This window comes from Rana temporaria, chromosome 3 (assembly GCF_905171775.1).
Source record: "Rana temporaria chromosome 3, aRanTem1.1, whole genome shotgun sequence".
Lineage (NCBI taxonomy): Eukaryota > Metazoa > Chordata > Amphibia > Anura > Ranidae > Rana > Rana temporaria.
In genome coordinates, this window is record NC_053491.1 from 86,134,345 (window position 1) to 86,161,110 (window position 26,766).

Genomic DNA, 26,766 nt, shown 5'->3' on the forward strand with positions numbered 1-26,766 from the left:
AATGAAAATGAAATTGCTTTGTACCATAGGCATCATTGTAAACTGAACAAATTATAGAAAAAAAATTATTATTATCATTTTTTAACAAAGGTCCCTTTCATACAAGTCGTTTCCCATGATTTCCAATGACAACCATTCATATTAGTACGACTTCAAGTCGTTCCGACTTCAAAGTACTCCCTGGTCAGATTGTGACGCCACTTACACAGGCATTCCCTGAAATCGCTGCAAAATCGCAACCGCAAAATCATGTAGTGTGAAAGGGGCCTAAAGTAAAAAATTTGCATTTTTAAATGTTTTGCACATCTTTTTGTAAAACAATTTGAGGAAAAATGACCTTGTTTGTCGCAAAAAAATAAAAACAGGGGTGGAAGCTAAAGTAGTAGTAGTAGTAAGTTACAAACTTTTATACGGGCAGTATTCTGTTTTTACTATTACTGTACGAATAGTAGTGGCACCGGCCATAGGTTTGAACAATGGTTTACTTTAGTTGGACTACTGTTTATTTTATTTTTAAATGACATTTTATTTTGATTATGGAAAAATACAGATTTATTAATCATTTATTTGTTTGCAGTGAGTTTACTTATTGCAGTGGCGGTCGCACAATACCGCAAGAGGTCATTTATTCGGATGCAGAAACTGAATAACAGCCCTGCTGTCAGTAAGGAGAGTGATCTCAAAGGATTTCAAGGTATTTCAAATGTTATCAAAATAGTTTTGTTTAAGATGTCTGTTTGTGTCAACTCTTCATTCTGGCACACAGGTGTGATTTAACTAATCTTGTACTGTAGAAAATTAAAAAAAATCGGAATAAGTGGAGCAACCAATCAGATCATTTAATTTTCTTCAAAAATGAAAGATTAATCCTAATTAATTACTATAGGCAACTGCTTCAATTTTGCCCCTGTCTCTTTCCCCAGTTACAGCCAATTAGACACACATGGGTTGATTTACTAAAGGCAAATAGGATTTTTGCAAGTAAAAATACTATTTGCCTTTGATGAATCAACCCCTACGTGTCTAATTGGCTGTAACTGGGGAAAGAGACAGGGGCAAAATTGAAGCAGTTGCCTATAGCAAGGAGAAGTTACACTTTGCAAGACATTTTCCCAGAGCTTAATGAAAATTTACTTTGCAAATAATAATCAATCGAAAGCAAGGATAATAAAAATAAATATTTTTGCTTGTATATGATTGGGCGATGGAAGTAAGCATAGCTTCAACTCATTCATTAAGCTCTGGGGAAAATTCCCTTGCAAAGTGAGAAGTCTATTTGTTTTTAATAAATCACCCCATGCTGTGTCTCAATTAGGTTTCGTTGGCTGTCTATGGAGAAACTCTGTTTTAATGGATTTGGTCAGATTATCCTGAGCACATATTGCATTTGCTAAAATGTCCACCATTTTACACAATTGTGAAGCAGATATGGTTTAAAACATGTATTTAATATATATCTATATATATATATATATATCTATATATATATATCTATATATATATATATATATATATATATATATGTATATATATATATATATATATATATATATATATTACCAAAAAAATCATGAAAATCCTTTATTTACTTTTATTGTTTAAATGTATCCTAGCCATTGAATGGTGTGGACCTGATGAGCCATTACAGCCTGTTTTTGTTCAGCTGCATCCAAATCAAGTTATTAAAGTGGTGGCTGCTAACAAATCCAACACAAGGACAATTCATTTGAAAGCCCATCAAGCTGTGGAGATTACTCATTCCGACAATGCTGGAAGCAAAACCCTTCGAATAAGAATCCCCAAAGAGTATGACCTGGTAAGAATTCAGATTTTCTACCAGAAACATTCAATAGGACTGTAGTCCCCATTTTCATCCAATCATTTTGAATATATTACCAATAGACAGAAGAAGGTCTTTGTATATGCCATGACACTGCATATTAGGGATTCATGAGATTAAGATTATATACTATAAAATCACATTTGAAAAAAGAATCTATTCTGTGGACAATTCAAAAGTGCAACTTTCTGTCAGTAGTACTGGGTAATATAGGTACAGCCCACTGGCTGTTTGTCCCTTAGAGACTCTAGTGTTGAGCTTGGTGACTGTAGTTTTTGTTTTCACTCACTTTTTCATAGTAAGGTTTACCAGTTTGTTCATTTTATATTATTCACAACATTAAGGGGAGGTTAACACAATTGTTTCACTTTGAAGTTGTTGGGTTCTTTGGAAGAACTAGAAGTTTTGGCAGGCGTATCTCAGAATTAGAGTCCCCGATGCATATTTTATAATGACCCAGCATCTGATTTAACCTGCCAAGAATATTACTAAAATATACATTTTAGGTACACTCGATCTTAAAGAAAACCAGCCACAACCATGTAAGAATATAGGGCCAAATCCTCAAAAAACGGGCTTAACTTAACTTTTCCGAGTTAAGTTACACTGCCGCAAATCTCCCAAGTTAGGTGCCGATCCTCAAAGCACTTACCTGGAAATTTTCGGCAGTGCAACTTAACTCCGTCCGGCGCAAGGCGTTCCTAATACAAATGGGCGATTCCCATTTAAATTAGGTGCGCTCCCGCGCCGGACGTACTGCGCATGCCCGTGACGTCATTTTTCCCGACGTGCATCGCGTGTTTTTACGATACGCCGAGTTTTGAGGATCGCGCCGGGTAAAAAAGTTGCGTCGAAAAAAAAAAAAGATACGGCGAAAAAAAAAAATTCAAAATAAAAAAAAAAACGCGTCGAGAAGAAGAAGGGTCTACTTTTACAAGGTGTAAACAGTTTACACTTTGTAAAAGCAGCCCTAATTTTACACATGCAAACTAAAACTTACGGCGAAAAAACGAAGCTGAAAAGCTTTGTGGATCGCCGTAAGTCTTAATTTGCATACGCTAGGCGGCATTTCAACACGAAATGCCCCCTAGCGGCGGATGCGGTACTGCATCCTAAGATCCGACAGTGTAAGTCTCTTACAGATGTCGGATCTTCTGCCTATCTTTGGAAAACTGCTTCTGTGGATCAGTTCCAAAGATAGGCACAGGGATACGCAGGCGGAACAGCAGATCCGCCTGCGTATCTCTTTTGAGGATTTGGCCCCAAAATCCTAAACTGTCATAGTTGTGAAACTTGCTATTTACTCCCTTATTTTGCATTGTCGACATATAACTCTTATGCCGCGTACACAAGACAGTTTTTCATGACAAGAAAAACGCCATTTTTTAAATTGGTCGTGAAAAACTGTTGTGTGTGTGCTCCAGAGCATTTTTCTCGATGAGAAAAATGGCCGTTAAAAATGTAGAACCTGCTCTATTTTTTCTCGTTGTTCATTTTCACATTGTGAAAAACGGTCATGTGTACGCTTTAACGAGGTGGGAAAAACGTGCATGCTCAGAAGCAAGTTATGAGATGGGGAAATTAGCAAAAGCAGCCCAAAGGTTGGCGCCATTCGAATGGAACTTCCCCTTTAGGCTAGGTTCAAACTGCTGCAAATTCTATTGCGAATTTGAGCCTTGTGATTTCTCAAATTCGCAAGTCATTTAAATTACATAGTTTAACATTAGCGCCGTTCACATCAATGCGTTGCGAATATAAGCTGCGGGAAAAAAGGGTCCTGTGTGAATTTGATCCATGTGCGATGCAAATTCAGCTCTATAGACTGGCATTCCCTGAAATCGCAGCCGTGAATCGTGGCAAAATCGCTGCAAATTCATGGCAAAAACGTAGCCGTGAAATCGTGGCACGATTTTGAATTTGCAGCAGTGTGAACCTAGCCTAATAGTGCCGGTGTTGTACATCACCGTGCTTTGCTCAAGCATTTTATTTTCACAAACATGTGTATGCAAGGCAGGCTTGAGAGGAATCACTATAAATCACATCGAGAATTTTTTTTTTTTTTTTCATGATATGAATAATGGTCGTGTGTACGCGGCATTAGAACCAAAAGGCAGGGCTGAGGGGACCCCATAGGTTTAACAGTGGCTGCTCTATCAACCATCTGACCAACTGTGGTCAGTAATTAAAGCCTACCAGCTAGCGAGTGTGCATAGCAGTGATACATTACGGAGATAGTAGCTGTTTCCCTACCTTTATTTGGAGCTTGATAGTTATTCAATGAGAGAACCAGAAATTATGTAGGCTTTGAATATTTATTGATTTCTAATCCACACACTATAGATCATATTGCACAATAATTTGTAAATATTTTGTCTGCTTTCTATTTATATCAATTTGCCAATTTCGATCTAGGTGCTGTTTTTTAACAATGAACAAGATCAATCTTCTTTCCTCAACAAACTTAAAGAATTCTTTGATGAAGGTGGAATTCCATCAACTGTCATGTCAATGAGAGAAAAATACATGTTGAAAGAATCAGTTTCAAAGAAACAAAGGCAAGAAATGCTGGAAACATTTTTCAGACACTCACTTTCCGATGTAAGTCTTCTGCACATGACAGTTGATTTAAACTGACAGTATTGACTGATTTGTATAGTAAACTAAGGGCCACATAGGACACTAGTGAGCCAAGGGAACCCATGGTAAATGGGCAATTAGTGGGCAATTCATGAACTTTTCTTAGGAAAATTAAACTTTTATGTTTTGAATACAAAATTAATCAAAAGTGTAGGGGCTATGTGCTTGCCTAGGAATCCTTTCTGGACTCTACTACTATAGGGTAAGGGTAGGCTTTGGTGTAAGTACTATCTTGAAACAGGGTGGGAATGTATTTTGTCTACAGATTAAAGGAAGAGTATAGTGATGCAGCAATCATTATGTACTGAAGGCAGTGCGGCTGTATTGGTGCCAGCATGAAGTTAACGCTAGGGCAGGGCCTAGTAGAGAAGCACTGATTTGGGAAATATGAAATGGCAAACTATTCCTGGTGGAATGCCACATTCCTCATTATTGAAATGATGATGATTCAGGATAATTGATGCTTATGTAAATTTTTATTTTACGGAATATTTTTTCATGAAGATCTGTTTTTGGATAATCATGTAATTTGATAGTTCTGGCAATAGTGAGTCATGCATTGCACTTTTCTCTAAAGATTGGAAACATGTACATAAATATTTTTAGAAAAATAAAATAATTGCATTACAATTGAGCCACTCATTCGCTTATCACTATTGGTAATCATTGAAGCTTTTTTCAAATTTCACTGCACATAGCATATGATCCTTCAACAACAAAGAAGGCTTAAATACCTTGTAAAACAACTCTAATCAACAGTGCTTTTGCTCTCTGAGCAGTGCCAAGTTCAGGGGCTTGTGTGTTGGACCGCTGGAGAACCACACTGCTGCTTTGTATGTGAAAGCAGCGGTCCTACTCTACTACATGCTGCCAACACAGGGTGTTTCAGTTCTTGCTTTAGAACTTACTGTGGAAAAAAAAGTCCAACATAGTTATTGCTGTATATGCAGTCAGAATGCATTACAGTTAAAATAGCAAGGGTTCAGTTGGACTTTAACATTTATCTTTATAGCAGTTCATTTATTGATATTGTTATGAGATATTGACATTTAATTGACCTTAATATATGCTTCATATTTTGTTTCAATGGGAAAACATTTTAGCATTGAAATTAATACACGTGAATGAAGGCTATTATACTGTAATCCTATAGGTTCTGGATATAAATAAGTCAGATTCAGGTGTATTACACAAAAAGGAGATTGCAGAAGCTCTGCAATGTGAGCTATCAAGAGAAGAATTTGCAGAATCTCTAGGACTTGATCCAAATGCTCATTTTGTGGAGTCAATGTTTCGTACTGCTGACGAGGATGGCAATGGATATCTATCATTTAAAGAATTTTGCTATATATTGGCTACTTTGCTAAAAGGTAACTTACCTTTTATCCTTTCCTCCCTTTCTCTTTTCCTTCCTATTTGCACATATTATATTTATTTACTTAGTGATTTATTTAATTCGTTTTACTATAATTACTAAAGACATTTTTTTTAAAATAAACATATAATAATTTGTTTCAATGAGAGATCTTTTTTTAACCATTTTCCTAAAAACAAAAACTATGGTGCAAACTACACTGATATGTTCTGTAAATATTGAATCTTAAATTGAATTTTTATATTCTTAATTTAGGTCCTGTTGAAAGCAAATTAAAGTTCATATTTTCAATGCACGACATTAATGGAAATGGATTGCTTACAAAGCAAGAGCTTGCTGGGATGCTTAGGTATGTACATAAATAATGTTTTACCGAACCATGAAGAACAATTTTATCAATAGCATAAAATTAAGAAATATGTAAGTGGGACTTTTTTTATATGCCATGGAAGTCAAAGAGGACAAAAGAAATATAGTTAAAAACAAAAACATTTTATTACAAACAGAATTTACTTATAGAATTGCCCACAGGCATATACTTATACAATATAATTCCTAAAAGCAATAGGCAAAATTTCATATATGACGATACAGGTCAGATAGTACAAATTGGTCTATGCGTTTTTTGTCCAGGAATTAGGGCTCCTCTCTTAAAGGGACTGCATACCCTATTTGGAGGCTCAGACAACCTTGTTCGAGGATTGGTTCCCAGGGCCCTCCCGCAGGCCGGTAGGCACTTGTTTGGGTGCCCCCTGGATAGTGCAAGGGTGTCCCCATGCTGTGATAGGGTTCAAGTTAATTAAACCAGTGACTGAATATCACTTTGACAATTATACATATAGTCCTGATGATGCAGGGTGGCCCGTGAAACGCATAGATCATTTTGTACTACCTGTATCATCATATATGACATTTTGCCTTTTGTATTTAGGTTGGTCCTTATTTCTGGTGGTAAACCTAAGAACATTTTGGCCAAAAGTTCACAATTAGTGAACTTCATTAATCCTAGGATTTCACAGCAAACCCATAGTAGTGGTGAATCTGTGTCTTATCCCTATTCTTGGCTTCAGATGCACTTTAACTGCTTGCCGACCGGCCGCCACAGTTATACGGCGGCAGGTCGGCTCTGCTGGGCGAGAGCATGTAGCTATACGTCATCTCGCCGAGCAGCCAATAGGGGCGTGCGCGCACCCCCTGCTCGCTCCTGACTCCCGCGTGCGTGCCCGGTGGGCGCGATCGCCGCCGGGCACCCGCGATCTCTCATTACAGAGCGAGAACCGGGAGCTGTGTGTGTAAACACACAGCCCCCTGGTCCTGTCAGGGGAGAAATGCCTGACCGTCTGTTCATACAATGTATGAACAGCGATCAGTCATTTCCCCTAGTGAGTCTACCCCCCACTACAGTTAGAACACACCCAGGGAACATACTTAACCCCTTCCCCAGCCCCTAGTGTTAACCCCTTCCCTGCCAGTGGCATTTTTATAGTAATCAATGCATTTTTATAGCACTGATCGCTATAAAAATGCCAATGGTCTCAAAAATGTGTCAAAAGTGTCCAAACTGTCCGCCATAATGTCGCAGTACCGAAAAAAAAACGCTGATCGCCGCCATTACTAGTAAAAAAAAAAAAAAAAATGCCATAAAACTACCCCCTATTTTGTAAACGCTATAACTTTTGCGCAAACCAATCAATAAACGCTTATTGCGATTTTTTTTTTAATTAAAAAAATGTAGAAGAATACGTATCGGCCTAAACTGAGGAATTTTTTTTTTTTATATTTTTGGGGTATATTTATTATGGTAAAAAGTAACAATTAATATTTTTTTTCAAAATGTACGCTCTATTTTTGTTTATAGCGCAAAAAATAAAAACCGCAGAGGTGATCAAATACCACCAAAAGAAAGCTTTATTTGTGGGGAAAAAAGGACCCCGATTTTGTTTGGGAGCCACATCGCACGACCGCGCAATTGTCAGTTAAAGCGACGCAGTGCTGAATCGCAAAAAGTGCTCTGGTCTTTGACCAGCAATATGGTCCAGGGCTTAAGTGGTTAAAGATTAAAACAGTGTTACCATGTCAAACTACAGACAATTTTTTTTTAATTAAAATTGTTCACACCTTTACACAGCAAAACTGTTTTGGAATTCTGCCAATTCATATCATGGCAGAAGTTCACTCCTACAGCTAATTAACTCTGGTTAATTAGATAATAAAGCTAATTAAGGCCCTGTTTCTGCTTAACAGTGATTGCATTGCACCAGATGCAGTCAGTTTTTGGTTACGTAATTAGCTGTAAGCCTGAATATAAGGCCCCTTTCACACTGGGGTGGGGGCGGTGGCGGTGGTAAAGCGACTCTATTTTTACCACTATTCGGCCACTAGCGAGGCGGTTTTACCCCCCACTAGCGGCCGAGAAAGGGTTAAAAACCAATGCAAATCGCCTCTGCAGAGGCACTTTGCCAGCGTTATAGCTGCTGTGCCCCATTGATTTTAATGAGCAGGAGTGATGGAGGAGCGCTATACACAGCGCTCCTTCACCACTCCAAAGATGCTGCTAGCAGGACTTTTTTTGCGTCCTGCTAGCGCACCGCTCCAGTGTGAAAGCCCTTGGGGCTTTCACACTGGAGAGACAGCAGCGGCTGTTTCAGGTCGGCTTGCAGGCACTTTTTTTAGCATTATAGCACCTGCAAACCAACCCAGTGTGAAAGGGGTCTAGGTGGAGGAATCAATTGATGTTCTCTAGCTCCGCTAGTAGTATATGGATAGCTTTAAAACAGTGAGTGTAGTGCTAATGTTTTCAATACTCTGGTATGTTTTGTAGGTCCTTCAGTCAATTATCAAGCTTTCTTTCAAAAGACCAAACAGAAAAGGCTATTGAGAGTATGTTTGGCGAGAGTGGACTTCCCTGCAAACCAGAGATCACATGGGAGGAATTCTATGCTGTTTTTAGGCAGCACTCAAATATATTGGATTCTGTCACACTACAAGGTATGGGTTTGTGAAACGCTAGCTGTAGAATGTATATTCACTACTAGTAATGATGTGTTATGAAGGTTAAAACAACAATAGCACACTCTGTTATGCTCTAGGCCACTCACATTTCTTATGCAGGGCAGTTGATAACATTAAACTTCAGCACCCATCCAAGCTATCCACACATGTCCTGTAACAACAACTTCAAACTCTGGGCAACTTTATCAGTATGAATAACCACTTACATTTCTCCAGGTCCTCTATCTAAATTGTTATTACAACATTATACAGGAATTATATAGTGTCAACAGTTGATGCGGCACTTTACAACATGAGGACAGACAGTACAGTTACAATACAATTTCAATACAATAGGAATTAGAGGGACCTGCTCATTACAATCTAAAAGGGGGGAATTCAAGTGATACAAAAGGTAATAGCTGTAGGGGATGAGCTGATGGAGAAAATAAAAGTACAGTTGTTAGGTGGAGACAGGGTAGGATTTATTAAAGAGAAGGTTTTTATATCACCTAAAAGTAGGCAAAGTAGGAGATAGTCAGACATATTGGGGTAGGGAGTTCCAGAGGATGGGAAAGGCACCAGAGAAGTCCCGGAGGCGAGCATGAGAGGAGGTGAGCTAGAGAGAAGGAGGTTTTAGGGAGAACAAAAAACGACTTTGGTTGGTATTTTGAGACAAGGTTAGTGGTATAGCTGGGGGCAGAGTTGTGGGTAGCTTTGTAAGTTGCTGTTAATATTTTGAAATGTATTCATTGGGTAAGCAGAAGCTAGTGGAAGCAGAAGCTAGTGGAGGGATTGACAGAGATGAGTAGCAGACACTGAACATGTAGTATGGCAATTGAGTCTGGCAGAAGCCTTCATGATGAACTGAAGGGGGGAGATTTAAAGGTAAGCCAATCAGAAGGAAGTAACAGTAGTCAGGGAAAGAGATAGCCAGGAAGTTAATTAGAAGCTTTGTGGTGACATTGGTTATGAATGGGCATATTTTAGAGATGCTGCAGAGATTGAGGTGGCAAAATATGGAGAGTGATGTGATGGGGGGGCCCTAGCTCTCTGGCACCGATCTTGACAGAAAGTTAGGGGAAGGGCCTAATAGAGGGGCAAATATTATGAGATTGAGTTTGAGGAAGTGGTGTGACTGATATTCTCTTAGGCCGCGTACACACGGTCGGTCCAAACCGATGGAAACAGACTGAAGGTCCGTTTCATCCGTCCAAACCGACGGTGTGTGGGCCCCATCGGTCCGTTATTCTTCGGTCCAAAAATTTAGATCTTGCTTTAAAATTCAACCGATGGAGGCCTGACCGATAGGTCAAAACTGAATGTTAGTATGCACGACCATCGGTTATAAGTCCACGCATGCTCAGACTAAATGAGGGGACAGGAGTGCTCGTTCTTGTAAAACTTGCGTTCGTTTTTAACATGGCACATTCTACATTTTTTAAATTAGTGTCTCGTTTATTGCAGCACATTTTTTTCTTCGTTCTCTTGCTAGAATAAACACGTTGTTTTGCTGATGCTATTTAGAGAGAGTTCTCCCATACTGACTTCTTTTCTTATTTGCTTGTGATCTCATTTTTAATTATGTTTTTTTAGAAAGCCAGATCTCCAAAATAATTATTTGGTTTATTTATTTTTTGTCAAGTTATCACACCAATGTTTTTTTTTGTTTTTTTTTTGGGAGAATCTTTTTTTTCTTTTTCTCAAGTTATCACAACAATGTTTTTGTTTCACCCCCCCCTCAAGGAGGTTGTGTCCTGTGTTAATTACTCATTGTATTTCGGAAATGTTTGATGGCTATTCACCAAAAAAACGCAATAGACAAGTATTAAACTTAAATTAAATCTCCATTTATTTTGGATAACAAAAAAATAAAATAAACTGAAAGGCAACAATTGCCCAGTCAAGCAGATATATGACGACTTTGGACATCAAAGGCAAATTCCACCATGATCAACACCAAAATCAACTACATCAGGAGTCCCTCTAAATCACATAAATCAGAAGCAGCAGCAGATGTCATACATGACCCCAAGCTGTGTTACTACAACAACCACAGTTTTGGTCCCAAACAGTTAGAACCCAGGGAATCACTTTTTGGTCTTGTTTACAGCCTTCCTTCCAGGCACCCTCCACTGCCCCTTGCAGGTGGTGACAATGTGGCAGCAGGAGGAGGAGCCTGGTCCCAGTCAGCAGGCCCCTTCTTCCCCACCGTATCACAGATGCCATCAGGTCTTGGGCCAGGCCCCGTTGTCCCTCCCCCAAATCTTGCAGCTCGTGTGAAATGTATGAACTGTAGCTCTCAACTGGGTTAAGGGGGGCCCGCATGATCTCAGATGCCTCGCTGATGACCCACAGGGACTCCTCCTCCAGCTGCTTCATGCGCCTTGTTTCTTTTGGTGGGCACATCTGGAGGGGAGGCACCTGTGATTCAGTGCTGCCACTGGGCCTGGGCACCTGCTGACTGCCACTCACCCCTTCCTCCTCTTGGCTGATCTCTTCCTGTGTCTAAAAAAGGGACTGGCATTCTTTTTTTTGTTTTTTGGAAAATTGAACAGACTCTCATTCTGACCCCTGCAGTTGGCATCCCTGTCACTATATTTTCTGCACACAACTTTTGTTTGGGTTTTCCAGCTTTCAATTTGGTTCAAAAAACATCTCGTTAAACCATCAATAATTTGAGGCCAAGAAATATCCTGTAAACTACTATACCAGACAGAAGATGTTCAGATCTGGCTCCCCAATGTCAGCCAGCTCTGCGGCACCCTCTGCAGGAGTGGGGTGGAACAGTGGAAGAAACAGTGGAGGGAAGGGTGGAAGGAAGACTGTAAAGTGTGATTCTCTGGCCTTGATCTGATCATCCAGAAAAAGGAGGTGTTTATAGTACCACAGCTTGGGCTCCTGTACTTCATCTGGTGCTGCTCCTGACCTCCAAGAAGCACGGACCTGTCTAAAACGTTTCTTGTAAGCATTCCTCATGTTTTTGAATTTCTTGCTTATCATGTTGGAAGTTTGCTCTGGTATCCAGGTCTGCATATAAGTGACCAATTGGTGATTTGTTGCCCTTCAAACATTATTGTTAAAATAGGATGGATTTGTTATATCTCACAGGATTTTTACATTGCGATATTTGAAACTGAATCACATCATATTCTCGGGCAAAAATATCCTCTGCCAGGGCCCGTTATTGCTCCTCCATTTTTTGCATCTGGTCAGCAAGGTAGGTGCTGTAGTCCACAACAGGGTTTTAAGGGGGCCCTCATGATGGAGGCAGCCTCCCTAATGACCTGCAGACACTCTTCCTCCAGCTGGGTCATGCGCCTCAGTCCTTTTTTTTCAAAAACAAAAGAAATATGGCTTGGCATAGCAATGGCCCCCCTACCAGTGAAGTACTCCACGTATATATCACGGGACTCTCGAGCAGTACGGGGGGCAAAGCCAGTACGGCCAGTGTCCAGGCCAGTCAGGTTATCAGATGATTGTCTGGCCTTATGCCCAATGTTTGAAAGGTATGTCTCTGAATGCCTGCGCCAAAAATGAGGAAAAATGCAGCAGGTAAAATGACAGTGTTCAGTTTATAGTCCGCCATGTGGAAGCATATCCCTTAGGGTCGGAGCTCTATTGTCCCCTATTATGTCCAACACTGATTCATTTACACATACTACCCACCTTGTGGACCTCTAATTTTTTATCATTAGCCATTCACGTCAGCGGCATATATGAAATATCATATTTTTGTCAGTCCGCGACATTTGAAACAATACATCTATTTATATTTGTATTTACGTCCATTTGCGGCTCCATCTATAGTAAGGCATTGTCCTAATATATGGACTTCAAGAAAATGGCGGTTTATTCACATCCGGTTTGTAACACATTTAAGCTGTGGCTCGACAGCCAATCAGGTTCCCCTGATGAAGTCACGAGGTGTGTGACGTAACGCCGTAGGGAGTTGAGACCACATGATACCTGCGCAAGCCGGAGGCCAGCAGAAAGACGTAAGACGGCGATACACTCGCCGCATCCTGTCACATTGTTTATGCACTTTACCAGTTTCATTGATGTAAGAGTCCATTTTTATACAATAAAGCACCCCCCCTTTTTAAACATACTTCACCATTGGAGGCATCCGCTCTCTCTCTTTCTTACCACTTGCTCCTATGGTACATTGAGCACCAATTAGGTCCTGTATATGCAGTGTGAATAAGAACCAGCAGCGATATGGAATATCACTGGAAAGGAGTGAGGTCCATACCCTGGAGATGCAGATACACAGACTATATGCATATATATAGTAAAAGAAAAAGGGAGTCGCGCTAATTAAAGTGCACTGTGCATATTAAAGTGAGTGAATATAAACAGCATCAATGATAAATATAATGACACAAGGGTAAGTGCCACCAGCATGAACACAGTGAAAAAAGAGTCCAAAAAATTGATGAGTGTGTTGATAGTAATGCCTAGTGAGAATATGATCCACACACGGAACAGCGACAGTAATGACAAAGCACCTCCACCACAATCAAACACTGAGGCCTCGTACACACGGCCGAGTTTCTCGGCAAAAACCAGCAAGAAGCTTGCCAGGGTTTTTTTTTTGCCGAGGAAACCGGTCATGTGTACACTTTTCAACGAGGAAACCGCCGAGGATCTCGTCGGGCCAAAAAGAGAACATGTTCTCTATTTCCTTGACGGCAATGGGAAAATTTGGCTCGCCGAGATCCTCGGCGGCTTCACAAGGAACTCGACGAGCAAAACGATGTTTTGCCGTCGAGTTTCTCGGCCGTGTGTACGAGGCCTGACTCTGGTAAGGGTCAGTGTTTGATTGTGGTGGAGGTGCTTTGTCATCACTGTCGCTGTTCCGTGTGTGGATCATCTTCTCACTGGGCATTACTATCAACACACTCATCAATTTTTTGGACTCTTTTTTCACTGTGTTCATGCTGGTGGCACTTACCCTTGTGTTATTATATTTATCATTGATGCTGTTTATATTCACTCACTTTAATATGCACAGTGCACTTTAATTAGCGCGACTCCCTTTTTCCTTTACTTGTTTTTTATGTTGTATAACATTTTTGAGTCGCAGCTTACAACTTTTTTGTATTATTTATGGTATGCGCAGTATTTTTTCCACGCATATATATAGTACCTTTAAGGTAGGAGCACTGTGAGACCGTTTATGGATGCCATTACTATTATCAGTCACGCATGAGAAGATCCCACTCACACATCATCACCATCAGAACGCCCAGTCACAGAAATTTTTTATTATATGAACATTGCACTATATGCACCTTGCATATTGGAGTCACTGACACTTTGTCACTTTGAGTTCTTTTATCCAGTCACACGCCACGCTAGCATTTTGATGCTATTTACTGTTATGTATTAACTTAATTTGATTACTTTGTTTTTATTTTGTTGTGGTCACTGATTGCATATTGTCGTCTGGAGCGCTTATCACATTTTTTATTTCAATTGAAGCTATCGCTTGCCTTTATTACTGATATGTTTTATTGCCATTTTTCCATATTTCCCAAGTAACATATTGCACAGGTCTGTTTTTTCATGCAGTAGCACTTTATTACTGAAAATAAATATATATTTTTTTCTTAAAGGTTCAATGCCTCCTCTAAGCATTAAGAAACCAAATAACATCAGAGTGTCATTCATAGGCAAAAGAAATGAAGAGGATAGCAAAAGGTAATATAACATCTCCATTGGTTATTAAGTTGCAAGTAGGACCAGAAAAATAATGCTCTTGTTATCAGGTTGTGCATATATCGATTGTCTGTACATGCAACATACAGCTCATCTATCCCACCACCTGTACAGTATAACAACCTGCCCCTAGCCTTAACCAATCCTTTGTAAAACTTTTAGTGTCTCATATGAAATTTATGTGGTTTCTGATTGTGGAATGATTTAACAGATAGCATGATAAAACAGAAACTATCAACTGAAAAAGGTACATTCATAACAGAAGTAAACCTGGCAAAAGTTGGGACACGATTGTAATTCTCAAAAAACAGGTTATTTTTAAAGTATAACTGAAGGCAGAATGTTTCTTTTCTTTTAGGCCGGGTACTCACGAACAAACATGTACGGTGAAAGCGGTCCGTCGGACCGTTTTCACCGTACATGTCTGCCAGAGGGCTTCTGTACGATGGTTGTACACACCATCGTACAGAAGTCCGCGCGTAAACAATGCGCGGGGCGTGTCCGCGTCGTCGCCGCGATGATGACGCGGCGATGACGCGGAGACGTGGGCGGGCCTGCCATTTAAAGGCTTCCACGCATGCGTCGAAGTCATTCGACGCATGCGAGGGACGGCGGGCGCCTGGACATGTACGGTAGGTCTGTACTGACGACCGTACATGTCCGAGCGGGCAGGATTCCAGCGGACGGTTTTAAAACACGTCCAGGAATATTTGTCCGCTGGGAAAAGGCCCGGCGGGCAAATGTTTGCTGGAATTCGGCCCGCTCGCGCCCACACACGACCAAACATGTCTGCTGAAACTGGCCCGCGGACCAGTTTCAGCATACATGTTTGGTCGTGTGTACGGGGCCTTAGAGTAGAGAGATTGGAACACCAGTCAAGTTTGTATTGCTGTTTGTTCCCATTCCAGAACTTCATCCTCTCCATTTTTCCTAGTCACCATTATCACCAAAAGTGAAAAAAAAATTCAAGTTTTGAGCGGTCATCAGGACAGGAATAGAGAGAAAGGTTAATGGGGACACTAGTTCTGGTGACTACCAGGGATTTTCTTCACTTTGGAGGGATTTCCTCTCATTTTCTGTTGTGGCAATCAGATAGGAAGTGTAGGGAAATCCCTCCAAAGGGACACAGACAGAAAATTCACTGTCCAAATCAGAAAAAAAAAGTTTTGACTTTAGTTCTACTTCACTAAAGTCTGCAGAAAACAAGAAAAAAAACACTGACTTAAAAGGTTAGGCAGCTAAATATTGACTATTTTTTTCTGAATAGCAACGCTGATAAAGATAGCCATATCCTGGAGTCATATGGGCAGGAACTTCGAAAAAGAACTGGCAGAAAGTAAGTAATAAGGGCATACAGGGGATTTTTTTCTTAAATGTAAATGATAGCATTATTTCATTTTCTTTCTGTTTTTTTTTTTTTTTTACTTTTTAATTCTTAGAAATAATTACAACCTAAAAGGGGCAAATGTATACACCACAGCAAAAAGAGAAAAATATGAGTCAAGCAAATTTCGCCAAAAAATACAGCAGTTTAAACGCTTGATCGAAAATTACAGGCGCCATATCACATGCATTATAATATTCTATGGAATATCAGCTGGAGTGTTTACTGAAAGAGCCTACTGTGAGTCACTATTTTAGATATATAATTGTGTAGTAATGTAGTAAAATATAATAATGTAGTAAAATTCTGATAATTATAGCAATTGTATCCAGGCTGTTATATTTCTAGTGCAGCAATTTGTGAAAAAACATAGTAGAGATGAAAAACTGTAACAATATTTACATAACTCCAAATATGGTAGGTAAATTTACCATGATAAATCAATCACACAAGTGTCCCCTCAGCATGTTACCCCTTCCCCTTTATGGCGGACACTGAGTCACAGGCAATCTTCTTGTTTATTCCTTGTGACCAGCCTAAGATCTTTCAGTTTAATGGCCCGTGTGGAAGAGTTTTTGTTTGCATCAGGCAGAGTTTGCATTTCCTTAGAAGTCTAAAGGAATGAAAAACATGCTTAAAGCAGATCAAATGCCGGTCAGAATAATGTCAGCTGGAGGTCAGATGTACCTGTGAATGAATTCTGAATAACATCAGAAATGTCTCAAACTGATGTACAGCTGATGCCATCAACATAAGCTCAAATTCCATCAATAAATGCCCTTTGTCTGGTCACAAACTCGTCCAGTCTCATTGCATATAAACCAAGCCCCAATAATTTTTTTGGGCTTATGGAGGTCATGCTTACTTTGATTATTTTACCATTTTGTAAGTAAAACCAAAGTTCCTATTTTTCAAGATGCAATAACCTGACACACATTCAGTTGAAGTATTGTATTTGACAAGAACTAGCACGCCAATCCTAAGGCCGAGTACACACAGTCGGTCCATCCGATGAGAACGGTCCGGAGGACCGTTGTCATCGGTTAACCGATGAAGCTGACTGATGGTCTGATGTGCCTACACACCATGAGTTAAAAAAACAATCGAGTCCAACGCGGTGACGTAAAACACGACGACGTGCTGAAAAAAACGAAGTTCAATGCTTCCAAGCATGCGTCGACTTGATTCTGAGCATGCGCGGGTTTTTAACCAATGCTTTTGCATACTAACCGTCGGATTTGACCTATCGGTTAGGCGTCCATCAGTTCAATTTTAAAGCAAGTTCTCTTTTTTTGACCGAAGGATAACTGACCGATGGGGCCCACACACCATCGGTTTGGACCGATGAAACTGAACTTCAGTCCGTTTTCATCGGTTTTGACCGACCGTGTGTACGCAGCCTTAAAGATTTTCGTAGGACTGTAGAATCTGTAGCACTAACACAATCCATCCTTGAGCTGCCAAAGTTTGCATTGTGTTTCATTTGAGTTTGGCCTCGTTGAATACTGTTTTTTTAACATCACAATAACTTTCTTTTTATGTTTTTGAATGCCACAGACTACGGCTTTGCTTCACCATCAACTGGAATTGCACAGGCCACATATATTGGGCTTATTGTTTCTCGTGGTTCAGCAGCAGGTATTTCATTCATGTATTCTTACATTCTTCTAACAATGTGCCGGAACCTAATAACATTCCTGAGAGAGACCTTCTTGAATAGATACATTCCATTTGATGCCGCAGTAGACTTTCACCGTCTGATTGCCATGAGTGCTCTTGTGCTTTCAAGTAAGTGAAAACATTAGGCAAAATGCTAATATACAATAAGAGTAGCTATATTTTGGCAATTTTATGTATAATGAGCTTGATTACTTTTTTTTCTTGTAGTTTTTCACACTCTTGGACATGTAGTCAATGTCTACATCTTCTCAATTACACCTATAAATATACTTAGCTGCGTCTTTCCCATGGTCTTCAATTATGATGGGTATGTACTAAATTTGATTTTGGTCAGAAACCAAAATATTGGCTTAAAGAGTATTAGCAGTAATTTATTGCTGATTGCAATGCAGCTAATTGCTTAGAAGTGAAGGACTGGAATTCAAGACTGTGTCTGGTTGCTTTTAAGGCTGCCTAACTGAGCCTGTCCTATATTTGGTGTTAGCTGTTATCAGCAGTAGGTTGGCTGTTCTTCCTAGAATTGGCTGCAGCACAGTCTACTCTGCCATTTAATTTATTAAAAGTAAACAAAGGAGTGCATACTGAGGTGTGGAGGTGAGATAAGAAATGTGTGTATAATACCCCATAAAATGTTCTGTTTATAATGACATTATATTCATATCCCTTGAAATTTTCCACATTTCCTCATGTTTTAACCTAAAACATTAATGTATTTTATTGGGATTTAATGTGATAGACCAACACAAAGTGGCACATAATTATGAAATGGAAGGAGAATGATAAATGTATATTAATATATTAATGATAAAGCCCCCTTTACTCTGATAACTAAAATCTAGTGGAACCAATTGCCTTCAGAAGTCACCAATTAGTAAATAGAGTCCACCTGTGTGTAATTTAATCTCAATATAAATGCAGCGGTTCTGTGAAGCCCTTCTGGGTTTGTTAGAGAACCCTTGTGAACAAACAGCATCATTAAGGCCAAGGACACACCAGTCAGGTCAGGGATAAAGTTGTGGAGAAGTTTAAAGCAGGGTTAGGTTATAAAAAAATATCCCAAGCTTTGAACATCTCATGGAGCACTGTTCAATCCATCATTCAAAAATGGAAAGAGTATGGCAGAACTGCAAACCTACCAAGACATGGCCATCCACCTAAAAAGACAGGCCAGGCAAGAAGAGCATTAATCAGAGAAGCAGCCAAGAGGCCCATGGTAACTCTGGAGGAGCTGCAGAGATCCACAGCTCAGGTGGGAGAATCTGTCCACAGGACAACCATTAGTCGTGCTCTCCACAAATCTGACCTTTATGGAAGAGTGGCAAGAAGAAAGCCATTGTTAAAAAGAAAGCCATAAGAAGTCCACAGCAAACATGTGGAAGAAGGTGCTCTGGTCAGATGAGACCAAAATTTTACTTTTTGGCCTAAAATCAAAACACTTTTAGGTAGATTCAGTAAGAGTTAGGCCGGCTTATCAGTAGGTAAGCCGACCTAACTCAGAATCTACGCCGACTTATGTTTAAGCGTATGCTCAAACAGAGATACGCTTAAACATATCTAAGATAAGACGGCTTGCACCATCCTATCTTAGGTTGCAATTTTTCGGATTGGCCGCTAGGTGGCGCTTCCATTGCGGTCGGCGTAGAATATGTAAATGAGTTGATACGCCGATTCACGAACGTACCCCCGGCCGCCGCAGTAGATTTACACCATTTCCGTAAGGCATTATCAGGCCTAAAGTTATTCCATCTATTAGATGGAATAACAATGTTAAAGTATGGCCGCCGTTCCCGCCGCGAGATTCGAAATTTTTACGTTGTTTGCGTAAGTCGTCCGCGAATAGCGATTTACGTAGTTTAGCCAAATACAGGGCAAATACAGGGCAATTTAGAAGAAAACCTGTTAGTCTGCAAAAGACTTGAGACTGGGGTGGAGGTTCACCTTCCTGTAGGACAACGACCCTAAACACACAACCAGAGCTACAATGGAATGATTTAAATCAAAGCACGTTCATGTGTCAGAATGGCCCAGTCAAAGTCCAGATATAAATCCAATTGAGAATCTGTGGCAAGACTTGAAAATTGCTGTTCACAGACACTCTCCATACAATCTGACAGAGCTTGAGTTATTTTGCATAGAAGAATGGGCAAAAATGTCACTCTCTAGATGTGCAAAGAGGCAGAGGCCACTGACATTTTTGGTAAAGGGGTATTAGTGGGATTTATTTTCTTTCCTTTGCAATGTGAAAATTCACTTTGCTAAAGTTGGCTATACATGGATCAAAATTCAGCCAGTTCAGCAGCACCGGCTGAATTTTGATCCATGTATGGGTACCAAGGTTGTACAGAAGTTGATCTACCGATCGACTTCTACACATCCACACTTTTGGATTTTCCTTGCTTGATCAGCGCTGCAGGCTATAGACCGCAATACTGATCTTTATATTCTGACAGCAGGGACGTCTCCCTGTTGTCAGAATACAATATCTCAGCAGGAAGGATTGCCCCATCCACATCAAATGTGCTGATGGGGAAATGTATTTATTTTTTCATTCGAACTGTAGATAGAATGAACAAAACTGTGTCATCTATAGGCTGCTTAAGAGCAGTCTCTACTCCTTTAGTAAATCAATTTGATTGTCTCTATATGATAATGAAGCATAACTTTGACATTAGCAATATGATATACACTGTATATTGTCAAGCTGTCCATTATATCCACCAACCTAGTGAACAATAAACAGGGAAGGCTTACATTTTAGGCATAATCTGTAGAAACAAATAGGTAGATTCAGTAAGAGTTAGGCCGGCTTATCAGTAGATAAGCCAACCTAACTCAGAATCTACCCCGACTTATGTTTAAGCGTATGCTCAAACAGAGATACGCTTAAACATATCTAAGATAGGACGGCGCATATGACTACCTTACTTCTACAAATTTAATATGACAATAATTATGATATTTTATTTATAAATTACAAATAATGTGATTGAATGATGATTACCATAAACTATAAGGATGGTTATCACTGCAATACCATCTTAACATGTTGTGATAACAGGCAGGTCTTTAACATCACCTTGTATTTTTGTAAATGCTCTGGTGCTGGGAGGCTGGATGAAAACATAATAAAAATATATTTAAATATTTATATTTAAATATTTAAGCAGTATTAATACAGCTGATGTTTTAGTTTTTTTTTTGGATTTTTTTCAGATCTGAATATCCAAATAAATTCTATTGGTGGTTTTTTGAAACTGTGCCAGGTAAGCTGTCACCTTGCTGCACCTTAATCACATGGAAGATAATAGGTGATATTGCTATATTGCAATATATTGATATTGCTATATTAAGATTCTATTTACAGTTGATATTCCTCATAATTCCTGACTTGGCACTGAAATAAAAACTGTTATCCTAATAAATATACAAATAGACTCATGTCACTGGTCACTTATCTACTGCATTCAACATGACTGGTAACACGTACTATTGCATAAACAAATACCAGTTAAGTGGCAGCTACTGGAATAGTAACATTTACTGTATTTTTTTTACATTTAAATCAGCTTGCGTGCCTGCCATTCATCAAGATAGTTTCACCAACAGATAAGATTGCATCCTTCCCTAAACCACTCCCAACCTTGCTTCTCCATGAATTATGTACTGATGCTTCATATGTTTAAATGTCAATCATTTTTTACATCTCACAAAAAAAACATTATACAATAGGTGCTCAGTTTATTAATGTCAGCCAAAATGTCAGCCAAAGCACTGGATAAACTGGAGATGAGTAATAAACGCTGATTTTTCTTGCAGACTTTGCAGACTATGGAAAAGCTAGGCATAGATGGATCGAAATTTGGCTGATTCAACAGAGACAGGCTGAATTTTGATCCAGCTATGGCCATTCCCATTTAAGAGGAATCAATCAGTGCATTCTGCCAGATCTCCATCAGAATACAATAGTACAGTGGGGTGGATTCCCTAATCCATTTCCAATGTGTGAATGGGGAAATCTTTTCAGTTTTTTGATAAAAAAAAAAAATCCATTTATAACTACCTTAAGATAAAATAGGGCTGTTACTGATTAAAATTTTCATGTTCGATCAATTGATTCTTTTTTTAATCGATTAATCGACTCATTTCGATTAATTATAATGCACATACAGATCCAGCTACTTTTAGCTGATCTCCTTGCATTGCATCTCTGCATTAGTCAGTGGTAAATGTGGTATACACTATATACAATCACCCGACAGTAATTCGTTTCCACAATCCATGACTTCACAGTTCACACAAATAAGTTTTGAATCCAAATTGTAGCACTGACGTAAATCATTTTTTCTTATTAAACTTTAAGAAAAACTTAGAAAGTTAGTTTAACTTTAATTATAGAACTTATCTAGTATATTGACTGTCAGTCACTTTATAGTAAGCAAGTAGGCATCACTTTAGTCAGTCACGCAGACATACCAGAGTGTTTACATTTTCTGGAAGCAGACATGATTGCATTTTATTGACAATATACCCTGAAGAACTGAACAGTCTTTGCACGGAACAGATGTTGCCCCTACACAAAGAATTGTCTGCACAAAACTTCTTAGGACAGGAAAACAATGGTTATTTTTGTCCCCTTCCCCTCATGGAGCTTGATGCATCCCCCTGCTCCACAGATGCAAAGGTACCTCAATCCAATGGGTGCAGTTTGCTCGCATCCAGCAGGGTAAGTCTCACTGTCCAGGCTGTCCGGTGACGTCAAGAATTTTGATCGATCAAAAAAATTAAAGATTAATCGAGGAATTAATCTTTAATTTCCCCAGCCCTAAGATAAAAGGTAAGGAGAAATCTCTTCAACTGGGGGACAGATCAAAACATGATAAAACCTTTATCACTGTTCTTTGTTCTTCCATTAGGAGATATTCTCTGTACTTCCTCTCCATTAATGTGAGTCACAGGGACATTAAGCAAGAGGAAATCTTGCATATGGGGTAGGGACAGCCATAAAAATAAACAGAAACAGCATTTAAATATCCCTTAATGGTGCCTGTAATGCTATATATCCATTTTCCATCCTATTAAGACTATGAAAATGAGTACACAGTCATGACTTACCTAGTATTCATTACAGTGTATGTACAGTCAAACCTTTGGCTAGAGTAAGAAATAGCCAAACCCCCATCAGGTTATTTCTTTCTATTTGTGTATCATTGAAGCTTCCCTTTGCTTACTGTCCCAGATTCACAACAAAACGTTCACAGAAATCTCCCACAGTATGGGGAATTATCTATAAGGTATTGTGAGAAAGTGCCTACAGGTGACAACGTCAAAAAATATGCTTTTCCCTGCTATCAGCCAAGCATTTTTTTCTATTATCAGTAAAACATCATTCATCTAAGTCAGATTAGGACACAACATATAAAAAAATTATTTGTAAAAGTAGTGATCTTAGCAGAGGGATGTTACTTTGTGTGCCAAGTGTTGTGAGGTTCCACTGATGAAAATGTAACCCTGACATTGAGATTATATAGGAATGCTGTCAACTAATGGAAGGGCCAGGGGAAACTCTTCATCCTAGAATTGATTCCCTTTTTATATATTATGTAATAAACAATTCATTTTATCAGTGATAGTATATATCTTGTTTTTATCAAAATGTACTTAGTCTGAACCCAATGTCTTAGATAGAATACAGATTCTAATGACACTGAATGTAAGTATATACTCTTTTAATCATACCTACTTGTACATGCAGGTATGACTGGGGTTCTTCTACTAGCAGTTTTGGCTCTTATGCATGTGTTTTCTACTCATCATTTTCGACGTGTCAGTTTCCGCGGATTCTGGATAATTCATCACCTGTATGTTGTCCTCTTCATTTTGGTAAGTAGTGAGAACAACTTTGAAATCACAGAGATATCATTAGATACGTGAGCTCTTGGGATACACCCACACATTTAGCTTGAACACAAGGAACATTATAATCTTTTTTTTAGAAAATCACTATACTATCAAAAAAATTTTTTTTTTAATAATGACAGATCTCTGCATCAACACAAACAATGTTAAAGCAGGGATCTCTCCCGCTGTTCTATTGTATTCTGACAGGGGGGACTTAGATCAGCTCTTGCAGCCATTGACTGTTCGACAGAAGACAGTGGTTAGACCAGCTTCCGTTAAACAGATAGGGCCAGATCCACGTAGCGCATCGTAATTTTAGGCAGGCATAGCGTATCGTAGTTACACTACGCCCCTGCTACTTTGAGAGGCAAGTGCTGTATTCACAAAGCACTTGCCTCTAAAGTTACGGCGGCGTACCGTAAATCTCCCGGCGTAAGGGCGCGGAATTCAAATGATGAACAGGGGGGCGTGTTTTATGTAAAATAAGCTTGACCCCACGTAAATGACGTTTCGATCGAACGGCGTGGACGAATCCCAGTGCACATGCTCCAAATGACGTTGGCAAATCGTCATGCTTTCGACGTGAACCTAAATCACGGCCAGCCCCATTCACGGACGAGTTACGCAAACGACGAAAAATTTGACGCAGTTCCGACGTCCATACTTAACATTGGCTGCGCCATGCTTTTGGTGGTTTATCTTTATGCCTAAAAACCCCTTACGTAAATGGCGTATCTTTACTGCGACGGCCGGGCGTACGTTCGTGAATAGGCATATCTAGCTGATTTACATATTCTAGGCGTAAATCAGCGTACACGCCCCTAGCGGCCAGCGTAATTATATGCAGTTAAGATACAACGGCATAGGAGACTTACGCCCGCCGTATTTTAGCAACATTTAAGCGTATCTCAGTTTGAGAATACGCCTAAAGTTGCGACGGCGGGGATTCGGACTTACGACAGCGTATCTACTGATACGCCCGTCGTAAGTCTTCGTGGATCTGGCCCATAGTGGTACACACGGACCAAAATTTGGTTCCTACTGATTTCTGGTCCATGTATGCCTTTCCTTCTGTATAAATGTATTGTATATGCAAATTATTAGCTCTGTCGTAAAATGAAGAAAGTAAATGTATTATCAGAGTTGTCAGTTATCCTGGAATAAGAAAAATCCTATGGGTTTGGGTTAATTCAATGAGTTTCAACGAATAATGTATAACAGATTGCTTCACTGCTATTATATTCTTATGCTTTGGCTATTTATTTATTTTCAGACTATCATCCATGGCAGTTTTGCACTGATACAGTTACCACGGTTTTACTTATATTTTATAGTCCCAGCTATTATCTTTGCAATTGACAAAATGATTAGTTTGAGCAGGAAGAAGACAGAGATTGAAGTTCTGGAAGTGAAGAAACATCCTTCAGGTATGATGTATACTTAACATTCCAGTTGACATTGTGGCAGCTAAATGCATAGAAATTATAAAGATAAAAAAGAACACTCTCAGCTTTACTTATATATGTTATAGATATATGTATAAACACTGCAACTGACCTTTTGCAGTAAAAATATTCATATGCTGGCCTAGTGATGGGATTATTTGGGCTGCATCTGGGCTTAAAATATGATGCAACCTGTGTAAATATTAAGAATATGATTGGCCTTACAGTAGCAGATTTGTACTTCTGAAGGCTTTGAATAACCACACTATCATCCAGAAGCACAAAAGTGAGGACATTATAGCAAGCAAGCAAGCATTGTCATATCAATCTACAATATTCATGTTCTAGGTCCTGATAAACCATAAGAATGTTGAACATATGAACTGAGAAGGATAGATGAGGAGGTAAAGGGTGGCAGGAGTTGCCAAACATTTTGAAATATGTCACTGGTGTTAAAAATGTATATGTGAGGCTGGTTAACTAAATAAGTGGAGATAATTTACTCAAATGAATGTGTGAGTATGCTCTTTATCCAATCATGTGGCAAGTAACTGCACATGACTGGGTATTCAATGTGACCAGGAATTTTGTTTTCTGATGATCAGATAATTGAAGTGAATATTTAAACAATTTTTAAGTGTGATTGATTTACTAAAGGAATCTTGGGAATCTTCAAAGAGTAGCCTGCACATAGACAGGGGCAAGGAGTATATTTGCAAAGCATACCATTTCTAATAGCAAGCAGAGAAGGAGTCCAGTTGAAAACCTGATGTTAGTGCTTCTTGATGAATTGTCATATTCCAATAATGAGAACTCAATTATTCAAGCCTTGCAATAAAAGTTATGACACCCAAATTAGTAAATTATGTTGCATGCCATTTACTTTTCATACTGCATTAGACTGACACAAGTGATATCTTTATCGAACTCCAGCTACTCATTACCTCTTCAGATTTTACTTCTGAATTTATATCTTCTACATGTGGATCCTGCAATTCAGTTTTTCTGAAATTGCCTAACAAAATGTATCAAGCTAAAATTAGTGCATACAAAATATATTAAATTCATAGACTGGTAGTCACACCAAAAACATTCTAATTTTAGAATGTATGCACCATTTTCTATGGCTGTACTTCTTCATCTTCATCTTCATCTTATTTACTTTCCATTGCAGGAGTGACATGCCTAAAGTTCCAGCGTCCTAGTGACTTTGACTACAAATCTGGTCAGTGGGTTAGGATTGCATGTTTGTCTCTTGGTACAGATGAGTACCATCCTTTCACATTATCATCTGCACCACATGAGGATGCATTAAGTCTACACATCAGGGCAGTAGGGCCATGGACCACAAGCCTCAGAGAGCTCTACACATCTCATAACACAGCAGAGGGAAAGCACCCAAAGGTATGTACAGTAGAACTCTTTTTTCTGTAATAATTTAGAATAGAAAAATACTTTTTAAATACCTATAATAGTTAATATTATAAACAATGTTATTCTGGGGTTAGCTTGTCTATACAGGCGGTCCCCGGGTTACAAACAAGATAGAGACTGTAGGCTTGTTCTTAAGTTGAATCTGTTTGTAAGTTTGAACAGGCACATTTTTTAAGTGTAGGTCCAGCCAAAAAAATCTATTTTTAAGCTTTTTGGATAACATAGGGAAGGGTCATCACCCCTGTAACATTTGTTTTGCTGTCTGTGCCCCTGTTCAGAAGATTTCACAGTACTTTCTGTCCCAATGACAATTGGATTTTGAAAATATTTGGTTATAAGGGAAACAAGGATTGGTGAT

At 39.2% G+C, this 26,766-nt stretch overlaps 1 protein-coding gene across 1 annotated transcript in view; it reads left to right on the forward strand.

The window, feature by feature from the left end:
* LOC120931423 (dual oxidase 1-like) overlaps nt 1-26,766 on the forward strand; it is an 82,117-nt gene that overhangs the window by 45,283 nt on the left and 10,068 nt on the right. Inside the window, exons 16-30 of the mRNA XM_040342844.1 lie at nt 578-694; nt 1,614-1,816; nt 4,253-4,438; nt 5,631-5,847; nt 6,108-6,201; nt 8,674-8,840; nt 14,465-14,549; nt 15,835-15,903; nt 16,007-16,191; nt 17,509-17,739; nt 17,839-17,938; nt 20,845-20,894; nt 23,384-23,511; nt 24,803-24,956; nt 26,149-26,378. Of these exons, the coding sequence (XP_040198778.1) occupies nt 578-694; nt 1,614-1,816; nt 4,253-4,438; nt 5,631-5,847; nt 6,108-6,201; nt 8,674-8,840; nt 14,465-14,549; nt 15,835-15,903; nt 16,007-16,191; nt 17,509-17,739; nt 17,839-17,938; nt 20,845-20,894; nt 23,384-23,511; nt 24,803-24,956; nt 26,149-26,378 (2,216 nt within the window). The remainder of the gene's footprint in view (nt 1-577; nt 695-1,613; nt 1,817-4,252; nt 4,439-5,630; nt 5,848-6,107; nt 6,202-8,673; nt 8,841-14,464; nt 14,550-15,834; nt 15,904-16,006; nt 16,192-17,508; nt 17,740-17,838; nt 17,939-20,844; nt 20,895-23,383; nt 23,512-24,802; nt 24,957-26,148; nt 26,379-26,766) is intronic.